Source organism: Carlito syrichta, unplaced genomic scaffold, assembly GCF_000164805.1.
Source record: "Carlito syrichta isolate Samal-C Ts95f unplaced genomic scaffold, Tarsius_syrichta-2.0.1 Scaffold296829, whole genome shotgun sequence".
In the NCBI taxonomy this organism is placed as follows: Eukaryota; Metazoa; Chordata; class Mammalia; order Primates; family Tarsiidae; genus Carlito; species Carlito syrichta.
The window spans coordinates 144,155-160,630 of record NW_007240925.1 but is presented as its reverse complement, the minus strand read 5'-3'; the positions used below and the strand labels follow the sequence as shown (position 1 = coordinate 160,630).

Genomic DNA, 16,476 nt, shown 5'->3' with positions numbered 1-16,476 from the left:
GAAAGATTTCAGAGGTGGAAGAATTTTTGGCAATGACAAACTCAGGTGCAGCCTTTGGGATTGGAAAGCCGAGGTGAAGTCTGACTAAAAGTAATTAAAGCTGTAATTTTACAGCAATAGTGTTCCCTATCTGCTATCTGACGGAGTGCCCAAAGGGCTTGGTAGTGTTTTCTCTTCCTGGTTTATCTTAAATTCTATTTCCCTCCTGAATTCCCAGAATATGACTTCTGCGGTAAAATGAGGAAGTGAAGGGATACTGCAGTCTGGAATGGTGATTAGAGACTTTGTTTTTGCTGTTTCCCACCATGTTATAGGCACTCATTTGATCATCAGACGACAGAGTTTCTACTATGCCTATACAGTGTGCAGGACCCAAGTGGTACAAAAATGAGTAAAATACAGTTGCTTCCTCAGAAAGCTCAGAGTCTAACTGGAGAGACAGGAACACTGGCAAACATTTTCAATCTCTGACCTTTTGTAGCGGACAGGATATCTGAAAGAAAGTGGAGAACTCCCCCAACACAGACCCCTTGGATCCTTTGTCCATCAGTATTCTTTCACTAGCCTGCCATGCCTGGCTTCAATGGCACCCCCTTCCAACCAGCAACACTCCAACTGACAGGCATTCCTGGGATGCAAACAGGCCTAGCCTGGGTTGCCCTGATTTTCTGCAACCTCTACCTGATCTCCATCATAGGCAACCTCAGCATCCTCGCTCTGGTGTTTCGGGAGCCTGCTCTGCACCAGCCCATGTACTACTTCCTCTCTATGCTCTCTCTCAATGATCTGGGTGTGTCCCTTTCTACACTCCCCACTGTGCTTGCTACCTTCTGCTTCAACTACCGCTATGTTGGCTTTGATGCCTGCCTAGTTCAGATGTTCTTCATCCACATTTTCTCTTTTATGGAATCAGGCATACTGCTGGCCATGAGCTTTGATCGTTTTGTGGCTATTTGTGACCCACTACACTATGCCACTGTGCTCACCAACAATCGCATCTTGGCTATGGGCTTGGGTATCTTTACCAAGAGTTTCACCACTCTCTTTCCTTTCCCCTTTTTGGTGAAACGACTGCCCTTCTGCAAAGGCAATGTTTTGCATCACTCCTACTGCCTCCATCCAGATCTCATGAAAGTGGCATGTGGAGACATCCATGTTAACAATATCTATGGACTCATTGTAGTCATTTTCACCTACGGTGTGGACGCAACTTTCATCCTGCTTTCCTATGCATTGATCCTGAGAACTGTGCTGGCCATCGCATCCCAGGAGCAACGTCTCAAGGCACTCAATACCTGTATGTCACACATCTGTGCTGTGTTGGCCTTTTATATGCCCATAATTGCTGTCTCCATGATCCACCGTTTCTGGAAACAGGCACCCCCTGTTGTTCATGTCATGATGTCCAATGTCTACCTATTTGTACCCCCCATGCTCAACCCCATTATCTACAGTGTGAAGACCAAAGAGATACGCAGAGGGATTTTCAAGGTCTTCCATAAATCCCAGGTCTGAGGAAGGTTGTAGATCCTGAGATATTTTATTTGGAAAAAGGACTAGGACTTTTGAATACGTTAGGATGAGGATGCAGGATCTTGATATGTGTGAATGTGGCACTAATAAAACAATGTCTGATTCAATAAAATGATGTATGTATGTATTGATCACCTACTATGTGACAATTCTCCTGCTGGTTACTGAGCATATTATACTGGTGAGAATGATATATGATTAAGTAACCAGGTAGACGTGTTAAGGGAACATATAAAAAAGAGAAACAGGTGCCCCAAAAAATGCTTGTCTGACATATATATGAATAACTGAAGTCTTACAGGAAAAATAATCTTGAACACAAATAATTCTGCTACTACTCATAGTAAAGGAGATGATAAACATTACAGACAGAAAAAATTCTATGGAGGCTTAGTGTTTCATGCAAGAGAGAGGATCTATTTGGTGTGAGGAAATAAGGATAGGCTATGTTGGGTATTGGTGAAATGGCTTGTGAAGGATAGAAGAGGTTAGAATTTTTTAAAAGGATAGCAGGGAAAAGGGAGAGTACTGCTCTCAGCAGACATAACCACCTGAGAAGAAACATTCATAGGAAAAGTTTAGAACCTTACTATCCTAAGTATGGTCCAATGAAACAATGCAAATTCTGAAGACTTTCTTCATACCTCTTGAACCAGAAATTCTAAGGGATAGGATCCAGCAATTTGTGTTTTAATAAATTCTTCAAGCTCTTTCATATCTGTTAAAGGTTCAGGACCTCTAACCTAGAATATTGGTCTAAAATATTTGGGAAAACTGAAAATAGATGTGTTTAGACAAAGCAGAGGTTTCCTACAAAGATGATTGGGAAAAAGCATCTTGAGACATTGCCTAAGTCAATGTGGACAATTTTAAAGTTGGGGAAAACTGAGTACATCGCAACTAAGCATATTATCCTATTGATGAAGGGAAATGCAGACTTACAGCCTTATTATCTTCATGAAGTGGTAAATGTGGAACATATAAATAGCTTCAGAGGTGCCCCATGATGTGATTTTCTTCCTTTCCCCAAGTCTTAGCCCCTGCCATCTCAACCTGCCTGATATTAAATTTCAGGCAAACTCCAATTTTAGGACTTCCATCTAGGAGACTAGAACCTAGAGAGAGAAAACAAAAAAACAAAACCTATAGTTGTTGCAATAATATGTGGAGTTAAGCAAGAGTTCTTTGTCAATGGGCCTTCAGTGTATGCAAGTTCCTTGATTAGGATCTCTCCTGAGAATTTTTTTCCTGCAAAGTCTATTAACGTCTTCCTTCTATAGATGGGAAATATTTAATATGGTTTTATTTGCATCTACCAAACATTCACTTGCAGATTATGCATGTCCTTGCTTTGCTTTATTGTGGAAAGTTTATTTACACTCCACAGACGTATTTTTATCTATATTTAAGCTTTCTGGGGGAAGAGTCCCTCATAATTTCCCTACAGAAGTCTTTTAGCAAATAAATCCTTTGTGTTGAGTTTTGCATAGATGTTATGTTTTATGTTATTACTGTCAGATTAAATGAGTATTTAGGGTTTTTCTTGACCTAACCTTCACTTCATGGAGGCAGAAATTGAGTCTTGAAAAAGATCTTTTAAAGGGTCGAGAGAGAGAGAGAGAGAGAGAGAGAGAGAGAGAGAGAGAGAAATAATGGCAGTCAAAGCTAAAAGTTTTCAACCAGAACAGAATCTAGCACACTCGTACATGTAAATTATATGAACAACCAAGTGACTAATTAAATAAATGAATAAATGGAACTCAAACTGATGTCTGTTCCTTTTCATGCTGTGTTTAGTGACATAGTAAGAATCACTTTACTCCATGACTTCTCAAAGCCCTGCCCCTCCTTACCAGAGACGTATGCCCCATCTGAGGCAACATTTAAGTTTCCTTCTATGTTTATGATTCTGTAACCTTATTCACAAGGCTTGGTTTGCTTTCTTCTGAATTTCATCTTCTGGTTCCCAATCCATTATTTTGGATCCAACCAATTTTATAAAAATAATAGAAAACGGAAAGTGTTCTTCTCAGACTATCTTCTGACACTTCAGAGTACCACACAAGAAAGAAAGCATTTTATCCATGCCCATCTTCTATTTGCCTCCCTGCACCCCCTCCCTTCCCTTGATGGAAAAGGAAGAGAACCCTCCTGCCATTTCTTCTTTCAATATACTCTCACCCTGAAATTGAAATGAAGAAGAAGTCAAATGAAATATTGAATGGAAAGTCAAGGTGTTGGAAAAATAATTAATTTGGGGAATTTTATAATAAAGATAATTATCATGTTTGATGCATTCAATTAAAAAACATACCTATTACTTTCTTCTCCCTTGTCTCAATCTTCTGTAGAGAGGTATTATCCTTTTTTACAAACCAAGCTATAGGTTGAAATAAATTAATCTTCTAAAATTACGAACCTAGTAGATGGCAAGGCCAAGACTTAAACTTAGATCTGTTTGATTTGAATCCTATGTGCCTGCAATATCCTAGAATATTTCTTCTGGAGGAGACCCCAAATTGTGGAACTTGGCAGAGGGTTAAGGAGATGGTAATAGGAATAGAAATTGAGTAGAAAACAGAAGGCAAAAGTGGATAGAGGCAGCCAAAGTCATATCCTTCATTGCTTAAATCCTGTGGTTGTCATTGGGCTCCCATGTCTGGTATCTGAGCTTTGGAATTTGCTTACTGGAATCTAAGCTTTAGGCCTTTCCTGAGTTATGGGTTTTAAGATCAGAACTCGAGTATCTTTTTTTAAAAAATGTAACTCAGATGTCTAGACTCTGGGTTCTGGGTATACAGTTCCAGTTTTGAGACAAGATAGCTGTTGGAAAGTGTTACTATGGAGTTTGGAGAAATTTTGTTTTCTCTATGGTGTGAGGGAGGTATCTCTAAGGAAAGGTTTTTTGTTTTTTGTTTTTTTGTCTGTTTCTGTCTTTCTTTCTTTTCTTATCTTTCTATTCCTGGTGAAATCTAACCCCTCTTCTTTCTCCATCACCAACACAACATCGCACTAAGGCAAAGCAAGACTCCAGAGGCCCTGGCCTCTGGGAACTGTCACCTAGAGACACAAAATCTGCCTCTTCTCTTGGCTAGTGCCTGCCTGAGGCTCATTCTGGAGGCTTTGTGAGCTCTGATCCTCTGTCTGCCAATCTTAACTTTGTTTCACAAAACTCTGTCAGGTGAGTTTGAATCTGTCTATGTCTTATACGTATGTGAACAGGAGTATGTTTCTATCTGCCCTTCTGTGTTTCTGTGTAGATCTTTCAGATTATCTTGTCATGTCTCTGTATCTTTGAGTGAGTCTCTGTTAATGTCTGTGTGTGTTTGCATAGTTGGCCACAATTTAAAAATCCCAAATCTCTTTTTCATGTAAGTTTTCTATAGAAAGAGCACTATTCATTCAAATACCCCTGTAGTCTCCTTGCCACTTTCAGATAGGTCTGCCAGAGACTGTTCTAGCAGTGAAAGACATATGGATTATCACACAACCAAGGATGAGAACTTGCTTCTGTTCTGTCTCACACAAATCCACAGTCATGCTAGTCTGTAGCAGAAGACCAGAGACCTCGCCAGTCTGGAACCTCAGGCCTAAGGGCAGCAGGAGATTTGAAAGGGCCTTTAATTCCAATTCAGCAGGTTCTGGCATTCTCTTTTTAGCATTTCCTTTAAGAGTTATCCAGTCTTTGCTTGATCATCTCCACTGCCCAGAAGCTTATTATTTTATTGTGCAGCTTTGGATTTTAGAAAAATATTTTTTTACATGAACTCAGATTGTTTCCCTATGACCAGCACCTATCACTCTCCACCTCTCATACCCATTCCCACCATCTCTCCTGCAGTCTCTAGTCAAAATGAAGCATCACTCATTTTTCAATGTTCTTAATATGACTTAATTACCTTTACATTTTATGTGTGTTGTAATTAGTTTGACTCCTATTCAGAATATGGAACTCAGAACAGAATGTGCACCAGGTATAATCTGAACAGTATGTTCATCTTGTACTCATTAATGATTTTTTTGAGCATGTCTGCGTGTCAGAAGCACATGATGCATTGGGGAGACAAGAATGAACCAGGTGCAAGTCTGATCCGAAAAGATCTCAAAGTCTGATGGAGGGACAGATGTATAAATGTAATTTTAGTAAAATAGTAAAAGTCTTTACAAAATATTGCAAATTCACAGATGAGAAAGTTATCATATCTGTTTAAATAGCATTAGGAAAAGTTGTAATTTTTTGCACGCTACATATTTTACTATTGGCTTATATTAAACTTAACTATCCATCAGTCACTGACAGGAGGACTTGTGTGGTGTGGAAATTAAAAGTTAAACACTTTGGGAAATAGCTAAAGGAATTTATGACAGTAACATGAAGAAAGGAAATTATGAGATACCATAATTGAAATTTCAGGTACTATTTATTTATTGTTTTTTGTTCATCTTGTTAAGATATTTATTAAACATCTGTTATGTATTTGACTTTGTGCTAGCTTTGGATATTTAGTAGCAAAACAAACAAACAAAAGGTAGTCAGCATCACCCTATCATTGATGAGACTTACAATCAAGTAGGGGATACAGACATTAAACAAATAATTACACAAGTGCGTACATGCTTATAAAGGAACATAAGTGTTCCACAAGAGAATAATAGTATTCAGGTTATACCTAAATAAATAATATTCAGGTTGTACCTAAATAAGATTATTTTTTGTATCTGCAACATTATCTATCTGTGGAAAAAGTAGGTTGAAACCCTACGTGAGGAAGCACATTATAAGTCTGCGAAATCTGACCAGAATAGTGGTTTCAGGATGCAATGAACTCCCCATCATTGGGAACACTGAAGCTGAACGTGGGCAACAATTTGATAAATATGTCATGGAGGAGATTCTCTCAGTGAGTTCAAAATTGGACACCGGTTTCGGGTTCTAAAGAGACTGCCAAGTTGATCACTGAATCTATGGACTTTTGAAAAGGAGTCATTATAAAGGTCACTTAACTACTGTTCTCTACCCCCTGACCCCCAGTTTGCATAGAAGGCTAAAAAAATCTCTCTGTTATTCAATCTTTTTCTCTGTTTGGGAAAATAAAAATTACTAATCTCCTTAGCATCTTCTCATTTTTCTCACTTAGGTGGCTTTAGCTTCAGAAGGCTAGCTTCTGGGTTTCATAGGGAAGACCATGAGACTTACAGTAAACATAACTGGATTCTAGTTTTAGATCAGTCACTTTCTGGTGTCAGGCAAGTCACTTGATATGGTTGGTATGAGACTCAAATGAGGCAGGTTGATACTGAGCCAGATGCCCTTCTGGTTATCATTTGTACCACTCAAAGATTGAGTGAATTACTTGAAACTATGGTCTTCTTGGCATTGCCTTTCCCCTTTCCTATCCTGCATGTTCCTCCTCACAGGGACCATGGCTGATGCTTCAAAGACTTCATTTATACCTCTAGCCAAAGATGAGGTTTTCCAGTGGCAAGCATCCCCAGGTGTGGTGGGTCAAGATTTTCAAAATAAATGATTAAGTGAATACTCAAAATATTTCTATTAAGCCCTCTAAGGTGCACCTCCAGAGAGGTGATATGTAACACTGGCTCCAAACCTAGGCTACATCAGTGTGCACCTCCCCGGAGTAATATGAGCAAATCCGTCTATTTAGAGCTTCAAGATGCTGAAGAGTCTAGCAGATAATGGGACACAAAGAAATGCTTAATTTGCAGGTAAAAGTGGAAAGTTGGCTGAAAAACAAAGAGGAAAAAGACTTGCGAAGCGTTTGCAAGTTTTATTTTAGTCTAAAAGACTATCACTTATCACTATAAAGGGACAAGTGTGTTAAAAAATGGGTCTAGAGTGCTTCTCAACATCAGGCTCAACTCAGGAGTTTTAAAACACATTGATAACTGGATATTACATCTAAAACATTTTAATTTAATTGGTATGGGGTGTGATCTGAGCACTGGGATTTTTAAGTTCCTCAAGGTGACTGCAATGTCCAGTAAAAATTGAAAATCACTTATCTAAGGTAGACCCAAGAGAAATATATGGGTAAGAGGCACAAAGAAGCATATTTCATGTGTCAGGAAAGTTGTTTATTTTGAGGGAAGCACAGAGGTAGAATGCAGGGAGTTTCAGCATGAAGAGTCGCGAAAGTAAGAGAATGCAGGCTCTGGAATCATTCTCATGATTACACTGTACTTGTCTCCATGGTCATAGGTCTTTGAATTCCCTTGGCTGTACATTTCCCTAACTGTTCATCCATTTCAGCAGAGCATTCGTATTAAACTCTTCCGATGTATGACCATTTCACGTCAGCAGTGGTAATCACAGAATAAAGAATTTTTGCAGAATCAGTGATTCATGCATACAATATGTTGAGTGAACTGATGTTTGGAGGTAATTTGGCTTTTACACCAGTTGTAACAGTACCTCCCTAATTCACTATAATAGTTTCTTTTAAAAAGTTAATTGTCTGAACTGAATTTACTATGTGACATTACATAATTATGTTCCATTATGTTATCTTGCATTACATCATGTCATTATTTTCACCTTCTAACTGGAGTTTAGCTATTTCCTTCTGATTTATTGGCCACTGGCAAATTTTTTTTTAACCCTCTGTGTCATTTATTTCTCCATAGATTCTTCCTTAATTCTGCTATTTTTGTATCTTTTTTTTTCTTTTTTTCGAGTCAGAGTCTCACTCTATCACCCAGGCTGGAGTGCAGTGGCATGCTCATAGCCACCACAGCCTTAATCTGCTGGACTCAAAATCCTTCCACTTCAGTCTTTCAAGCAGCTACAACTATAGGCATGTGCTATCATGCCCAGCTAAATTTTTTTAAAATTTATTGTAGCAACGAGGTCTTGCCATGTTGCTTAGGCTGGTCTCAGACCCATGAGCTCTGGCAATTCTCTCACTTCTGCCTCCCGAAGTGCTGAGATTACAGGCTTGAGCCATCATGCCCAGCTATTTTTGAAGCAGCTAAATTTTTGATAGCTTTTCTGAACTCTGTTACTAACTCAGAGATAACTTATGTATTAACATAATTTTTTCTTGGAATGTTCATATCCCTCATCACCGGTATTTCTATATCTCCCTTTTCAGCTTTTTAAAACCACAGTAGTACTTTGTTTCAAAACATTTTCCCCACCAGGGATGAAGTGGGGATACAATGAGATAACACTTTACCACACTGCCAAAACTAAAACTCAATTCCTTCTGATGACTCCAACTTAGATCATACTGGTATTTACTCTCATCTCCATAGTGAAATTGAAAACATTACTGTAAGAGAAGCTTGTGGAACTAAATTAGAATTTAGACTTTGCATAAATTGTCTCTAAAGCTGTTAGTCAAAGTTGTTCTTCCTCTTTGCATCTTAGTGTGTCTCCAAGAAAAAAATAGTTTATATTTATTCAGTATAGCATGCAATACCATTTTTATTCTTACAAAAATCCTACAAGACAGGAGTGTTTTTATTCCCACTTTACAGGCAAGAGACACTGAGGCTTAGAAAGGTTAAGTTACTTGTTCAAGGTTAAACTCTTTTGGAGTTCAAACTAAAGTCTTCAAGAAACAGTTCACAGAACTCTAAAAAACTGAACATACAATATTAATTTTCTCATTTCTTTTTCTTATACACAAACAGAATAGTGTTATTATATTTATTGTGCAAGTTAAAAAACTAAAACAAACAAAACAAAACTTTGGACCAGAGTATAAATAAGTTGCCCATATCACACATATAACAACTGGCTGAATATGAAATTTGACCCAGGTCTGATTTATTACAAAGTTTCTACTCTTAATTTTAAGCTATTGTGTTTCTCACAAGATTGCATATTCTTACTCATATGTAAGAACTGAAAAAGATAAAAGATAATCTCATAGAGGTATAGAATGATGGCCATCAGATGCTGGGCAGGAGGTATGTGTGGAAAGGTGGGAGAGATTGAATAATGGGTACAAACATATACTTTGAAAGAAAAATTAGCTCTAATGTTCGATAGCGATAGGGTGACTATAGTTAGCAACAATGAACTGTATATTTTAAAATAGCAGAAGAGAGGACTTAAAATGTTCCCAACACATGCAAATGATAAATTCTCAAATGATGGATGTCTTAAATACCTTGACTTGATCATTACACATTCTATTCACACAAAATAATATCATATATACCTCATAAATATGTGCAAAATTATATATCGGTAAAAAGTATTTGAACATTGCAAATACATTTTTTTTTAAATGAGTAGTCTGAAATATCCTCTTTGTATGTAACATTTTTCAATTATGGAGCTTAATGAAACAGGAAAAAAGAAGAAAATATCTGTTACATTTGTATTCAGAATGATGTAGATGACTCCAACTTCTGCCATCTCCCTCATCTCCTTTTTTCAGTTTTTGAGATGGGCTGCTAAGACAGAAAACACAACAGAGGGAGCTAACTTCATTTTTTTCCAAATGGCAGGTGAAAACTTATCTGTGCTATTGGTGACATGGGAGCAGACAGCAATGAAAGTCTCAACTCCTTATCCGTGTTTCTGACTGGCATCCCTGGATTGGAGGCCCAACATGGCTGGATCTCCATTCTTTTCTTCACCATGTACATCGTGGCCATTGTGGGCAACAGCCTAATCATGGCAGCAGTGCAGGCAGACCCTGCCCTACATGAACCCATGTACCTCTTCCTCTCCATGTTAGCCATAACTGAGGTGGGTGTTTCTGTGTCTACAGTGCCTACTGTTTTAGGCATTCTTTGGTTTGATGCCCGCAGGGTTGACTTTGATGGCTGCCTGGCCCAGATGTTCTTCATTCACACCTTCTCCTGCATGGAGTCAGGAGTCCTATTGGCCATGAGTTATGACCGCTTTGTAGCCATCTACAACCCACTGCGCTATACAGCCATCCTGACTCTGCCCCGTATCATCTGCATGGGTCTAGGTATCACACTGAAGAGTATGGCACTCATGGCCCCACTTCCAGTCCTTTTGAGACAACTTCCCTATTGCCACATTAACATTCTCTCTCACTCCTACTGCCTCCACTCAGATCTGATCCAGCTGCCTTGTGGGGATACTAAACTCAACAGCATCCTGGGTTTGGCCATTGTTCTAGCTACTTTTGGGCTAGACTCATTGCTCATTGTGGTCTCTTATGTGTTGATTCTTTACACAGTGCTGGGCATTGCTTCTGGGGAGGGACGGTGGAAGGTCCTCAATACATGTGCGTCACATATTTGTGCAGTGCTGATATACTATGTGCCTATGATTGGTGTATCTGTGATGCACCGTGCTGCCAAGCATGCTTCCCCCATGGTCCACACAGTGATGTCTAGCATCTACCTCTTCGTGCCGCCTGTGCTTAACCCCATCATCTATAGCGTTAAGACTCGGCCAGTCCGACAGGGAATTGTTACCTTGTTCTCCTGCAGGAGGGAATTGCTCTGAATTACCCCAAGAGGTCACAGACTGTCATTAAGTCTGTAAACTCTGATCATGTTTCTGATACAAGCAAAACTCTACACTAGGCCGTTTGAGGAGAAAAGGGAATGAGAAACTCTGTGTTGCCACAGGTTTGAATCTGAATCACAAGAGTTATTCCTAAACCCTTTCTATCTCACATTTGATTGATATATATGTGTCCCTTTGTGTGTGCATGCTCATGCCTTTCTTCCCCAATCAGATATGATAATCTGGGGGCAGAAATAATGAATTTCCCTTTTCCTAATTCCTTTAAAACTTCTAGAAAAAAGCCTGAAAAATATTAAACAGTAAAGTCTTGAGATTTAATGGTATTTGAAGTGAAATACAGCAAAGTTCCATTTTTATGGGTTAGGTAGGGATTAAGAGCATCACTCAATAAAAAATGATCATCTTAAGAACATGTCTTTGAGTAAAGTAAACACATTTTCTGGTTTGCCTCAGATATTCATGATTTACACCTGTTTTCCTCAGCATCATTATTAACAGCACTTTCTTTCACTCTCAAAAATACCCTTGTTTAAACAATAAATTATATGATAAACCTATGTATGAAGCAACCTTTTGTTATGCAAGGAAACACACTCTCCCCAAAACCCACCATCCAGTGATCTCTACACCGAGAATGCATGTACCATGATACTCTCAGGATAAAGAGCTGGATAAATGACCTCAACTGAGGCATAAAGTAAAATATGGACAACCTTGTAATGCCTGGGCTAAAAATCCAAAGGATCCCAGAAAAGGCAACAAATTCTACTGTAGTACAATCCTGGGCTCTATCTGTAGATAAACATCTATTGACAAATAGGCCTGGTATCACTGTGCCTGAATATACTGCTTTTTCATTTCCTCCCTTCAACTTTCAGTTGTCTCACATGTGTGTGGTGCCTATATTCTTATCCATTCCCCACTTTATTCCCTCCAAAGCCCATAAGCATGGTCTTGTTGGCTTCTGCCTATGATTTCCTAAGCTTCTTGGAAACCTAGGTCAAATGGGAATGAACATCTGTTCACCTCCTAAACAACACAGATCTTGTGTAGAGTGAATTGATTGAGAGGACGGTGATGGTTGGTTAGTACCTAGAGTCAGGTTTTCAGCCTCACTCACTTCAGGGTTTCTAATTACGGTAAAAATGTTACCCTCACATGAAATATTCTCCCTGAGTCATTCAGCTCTCCAGGCATACTTGTAGGCAATACAATCTTTGAAGTACGAGTCTGTTTAGAAGAGTAGCCATCAGATTTCTGTCAATTTACTCTCTAAAATACAGAAGTAAAAAACTTATACATAAGTATAGCTCACTTTATTGCATTTTGCTTTATTGTGTTCTGCAGATATATGTTTTAAAATTGAAGATTTGTAAAAGCCCTCCTTGAACACGTCTATCAGCACCGTTTTTTCCAACATCGTGTGCCTAGCTTATGAGCTTTTTTTTTTTAACAATAAAGTCTTTTTTAATTAAAGTATGTGCCATGGCAAGCTGGGTAAGCTATGTCCAGAGTTGTGGGGAGGGGGTGTGTGAAAGTATTCACCAAATAGCTGTGAATTAGGAAAGGCCAACTTATTAAAGGGAAGATATGTTGTGAAGGGCACAAAAGGCAGAACAACAGCAAAAGCATTTACTACCTACTTGCAAAAAGGCAGTGACCTGAGGTTCTTCTCAGTGAAATTTGACCTCCTCTTAGGTTAAGGTGAGCTTTAGGATTCCCATAATGCATTTGAGTTCTTACCATGCAAATAAGGTAGTTCTAATAGGTTGATGTTTGACCTTGATGATAAGCCTCTTTTGTTCCAGCTGGAGGTTCACAATGTGCTGGTCCATCATGTGGTTTTAACAGCAACAGTTGACTGCTCTTTGTCATGGAACTAGCAGCAAATACTTTTCAGCTGGCTATTTAGCTTTTACAGTTCTTGTAATCTCATTCTGAGATTTCCTTCCTCAAAATAGTTTACCCAATTCACCCAATTTATGCAGGCCTAATCAGGCCTCCTGTTCCTCCACAGCAAGTACTTTTCTTAGACATCATGCTATTGAACACTTAATAGACTACAGTATAATATACACATAACTTTTATATGCATTAGAAAACCAAAAAAAAAGTGTGACTTGCTTTATTGTGATATTTGCTTGATTGCAGTGGTTTGCAATTATTGGTACTCTTGTACTCAAGAATTTCCATGTTGATATCTAGAATTTTTGTTATAAATTTACATAAAAGTTGAGCGTGGTGACTCATGCCTGTAATCCCCTCACTTTAAGAGGCTGAGGCGAGAGGATTGCCTGAGCCCACAGGTTCAAGACCAGACTGAGGTTCTTCCCAGTGGAATTTGATCTCCTCCAATAAATCCAAAAATTAGCTGGGCGTGGTGGTGTCCACCTGTGGTTCCAGCTCCTTGGAAAACTGAGACGGAAGGATTAATTGAACCTATCAAGTCGAAGCTGCGGTGGCTGTGAGCATGCCATTGCACTCCAGCCTGGGCGACACAGTGAGACTCCAATGAAAAAATAAATTAATTAATTAATTAACATAATTCTTGAGCAAGCATTTTTAGGATATACAGTGTCATAAATATAGTCAGTTTAAAGTAAATTGTTATATCACCTCTTTAAATATCCAATGGAATTTAAATGTATGTTTTTGTACTTGACATCAAAAATTGTAAAACACATGAATGTGTTCTTTGACAGTCAGATATTTTACATCAGTACTTTTTTTCCTCTAGCTTAAAATTTTATTTAACCTCTATCAAGTTTTGATCATGTTATGCATATTTATATTTGAAACTATTTTAATGATCGTATTATCATTATTTTTTGTGGCAAAAAGTACATATACATTTAAATTTAATATTTGAAAATGTTTGAAATTGCTTGTGTTTTTTCCTTGATATTAGTTCAGTATTAAATATAATACCTGAACAACATTTTAATTAATGGGAGTCTCAGGTTTATTTTCTCATTGAAATTTTAGTAATTTTGAACCTCAATATTTTCTGTACTGATTTTGTCAGGTAAGTTAATTTTTAAAATATTTAGGTTTACATGAATTAATGTACTTGTTGCTACTATGTTGTCATTGCTTCTAGGCACTCAATTTTCAGAGCAAAAAATATATATATCTGCACAGCAACCTGTGCATACACAAATAACACAAATATTCATATTTGTCTATCTTTATATCATATTGAAATGACTTCATGCTGATGTCTCCAACTCTAATCCATGAATCATTCCATACTTTTCAACTCTGTGTCTGTAACCTTCCACTCTAACAGTGAGAAACCGGCTCCCAGCATCTTCAGTCCACTTACTTAATTATTCAATTCCAGCATGTATGTATAGGTATAGAAGGAAAGCCTCACTTTCACCCTCTTTGAAGGTTTGCTGAAATGACTGACAATAGATTAATATGAGTAAAGGTATACAAATTTATTAATGCTCATAAACATGGGGGCCAGATAAAATATGAATCTGAAAGAAAGCCTGTATGGTTGAGGCTTATATACTCTCTTGACAGAAGGGAAGAAAATGGGTGAAATGTAGGTGATTATGAAGTATAGTAAATGATTTTCAGGGGAAAGAAAGAAATCTGAAGAACAATGGCCTGGGACAAAGTTTATCTAAATTCTGGGGCAGAAGTGGGAAGCTGAGGAATAAAAGTTTATTGTGAACAAAGGTTGTCTTATTATGCAGATAAAGCTTCCCAGGTAATCTCTCAAATCTGCCCTCAGAAGAAAAGATAAAAAGTCTATTTGGGTTTGGTGATGACTGACTTTAATCTCTTTTCTTCTATAGTTAATCTTTCTTGGTTATTTGATGAAGTTTCTAGAAAAAAAGTTTTAAGACAATTTCCTTTTTTTTTTCTGGAGGCACTCCCTATGGAGAACTATGAGGTCCAAATATGCCAACAACAATTGAGTGAATTATACTGAGGAAAAAGGTCTCGGGTACGACTGACAGGTGTTGCAAAGAACTTACCGACCACAGTGAGAGCCATAAATGCTTGCTGAGCACTGTAAATCATTGTAAACTAACCTTTAGTTGATAACTGTAAATGGAAAAGCAGTTAACTATTGCTGTAAATTAACCCAATCTTAAGAAAAAGAACACCACAGTCAATCAGCCATCTTGTAGATCCCCACAGCATGTACAACCCACACAACACATAACTAACCTCCCTCTCCAGACCCCTCGATGCCACATGAAAACTCCCCAGAACAGCCCTTTAAAACTTTCCTCTAACCCTTTCCTCTTTGTAGTCAGGGTCTCTTCTATTGTACTGCCTGTTGTTCTCTTGCAATGTATCTTGGCTTTAATAAATCTGCCTTTCTTAATTCGCAACTGTTTTGGCAAATTCATTTATCACCTGTTACTTAGGATTCAACTAGTCATATGCACAACATTTCCCTTCATCAGATAAAGGAACTTCTAATAAACCCCTCTTAGTACTTCAGGAAAGAAAGGAGATGATATGGGGGGGGGGAAATGGAAGAAGGTCAGGGAGAGACCTTGGTTCTGAGGCCTATTTATGAAGACTTTCATTTTTTTAAAAATTTTTTATTTAAAGCACTCAGCATGTCAAAGCATCCTGTTTTGGGATCTTGTCCTCTGTACCCCAACACATGAATAGCAGCTGCAGAAGTGTTAATCCATACCCATGAGATTCTGCTTCTTCAACTAGAGACCACTGTGTATTATACTTCCTTTTGCTTTTAGTCTTACAGATTTCATCCATTTCCAATGTTACTTAGGTTAGTAACTTTCTTTCCCACTTATTTCAGTGTGGTTGTTTTATAGAATTATAATGGAGTTACTTTTTGGGGGGTCACATTCTGCATTCCATCTTGTCATCTCATCATGTCCTAAATGATTTTTTAAAAACTTTGTATACATTAAAGTTCACTCTGTTATGTTGTAAAGTTCTATGGATTTTGATAAATGCATAGTGCTATGTGTGCATCATAATAGTATTACAGAATTATTCCATCATCCTTAGAAATAAATCTGTGCTTCCTTTATTCAGTACTTCACTTCTCCCAAAACCATGGCTCCCATTAATTGGTGTATTCTCTTGCTATTTATGTCTTTTCCAGAATTCTATATAAATAAAATCATGTATTTTGTTAGTCTTTTAAGACAGGCTTCTTTCACTTATAAATACACATCCACATCTTTGAGTAACTTGGTAGTTTATTCCTTTTAAATTGTTGAATAGTGTCTCCTTGTAAGGATGTATTGCAATTAGCTTATCCATTTCCATTAGCTTACTGAAGAACACCTTGGTCACTTTGAGTTCTCTTAAATCTTTTTTTTAATGCTCATTATTTGTAAAAAGGTTCTTAGGTGTTTAGTTTCTATAGTAGCTGCCTAGTCTACTACTTGAATTAATGCAATCAATTTAATACCCCTAACATTTAATATCCAATCCTATTTCCTGTTAAATAG

The 16,476-nt window shown here is 37.8% G+C and overlaps 2 protein-coding genes across 2 annotated transcripts; both read left to right on the top strand.

Moving 5' to 3' along the window:
- The first annotated feature begins 532 nt into the window (after positions 1 to 532).
- On the top strand, positions 533 to 1,521 carry LOC103256837 (olfactory receptor 51I1). The gene has a single exon (XM_008054597.1). It carries the CDS (start codon positions 571 to 573, stop codon positions 1,513 to 1,515), a length of 945 nt encoding a protein of 314 aa, XP_008052788.1. The 5' UTR covers positions 533 to 570; the 3' UTR covers positions 1,516 to 1,521.
- An 8,521-nt stretch (positions 1,522 to 10,042) lies between these two features.
- On the top strand, positions 10,043 to 10,993 carry LOC103256836 (olfactory receptor 51I2-like). The gene has a single exon (XM_008054596.1). The coding sequence runs from the start codon at positions 10,043 to 10,045 to the stop codon at positions 10,991 to 10,993; it is 951 nt and encodes a 316-aa protein (XP_008052787.1).
- Positions 10,994 to 16,476: the final 5,483 nt, after the last annotated feature.

Coding starts and splice junctions, on each gene's coding strand:
- LOC103256837 (XM_008054597.1), top strand. CDS start 571: ATGCCTGGCTTCAATGGCACCCCCTTCCAACCAGCAACACTCCAACTG.
- LOC103256836 (XM_008054596.1), top strand. CDS start 10,043: ATGGGAGCAGACAGCAATGAAAGTCTCAACTCCTTATCCGTGTTTCTG.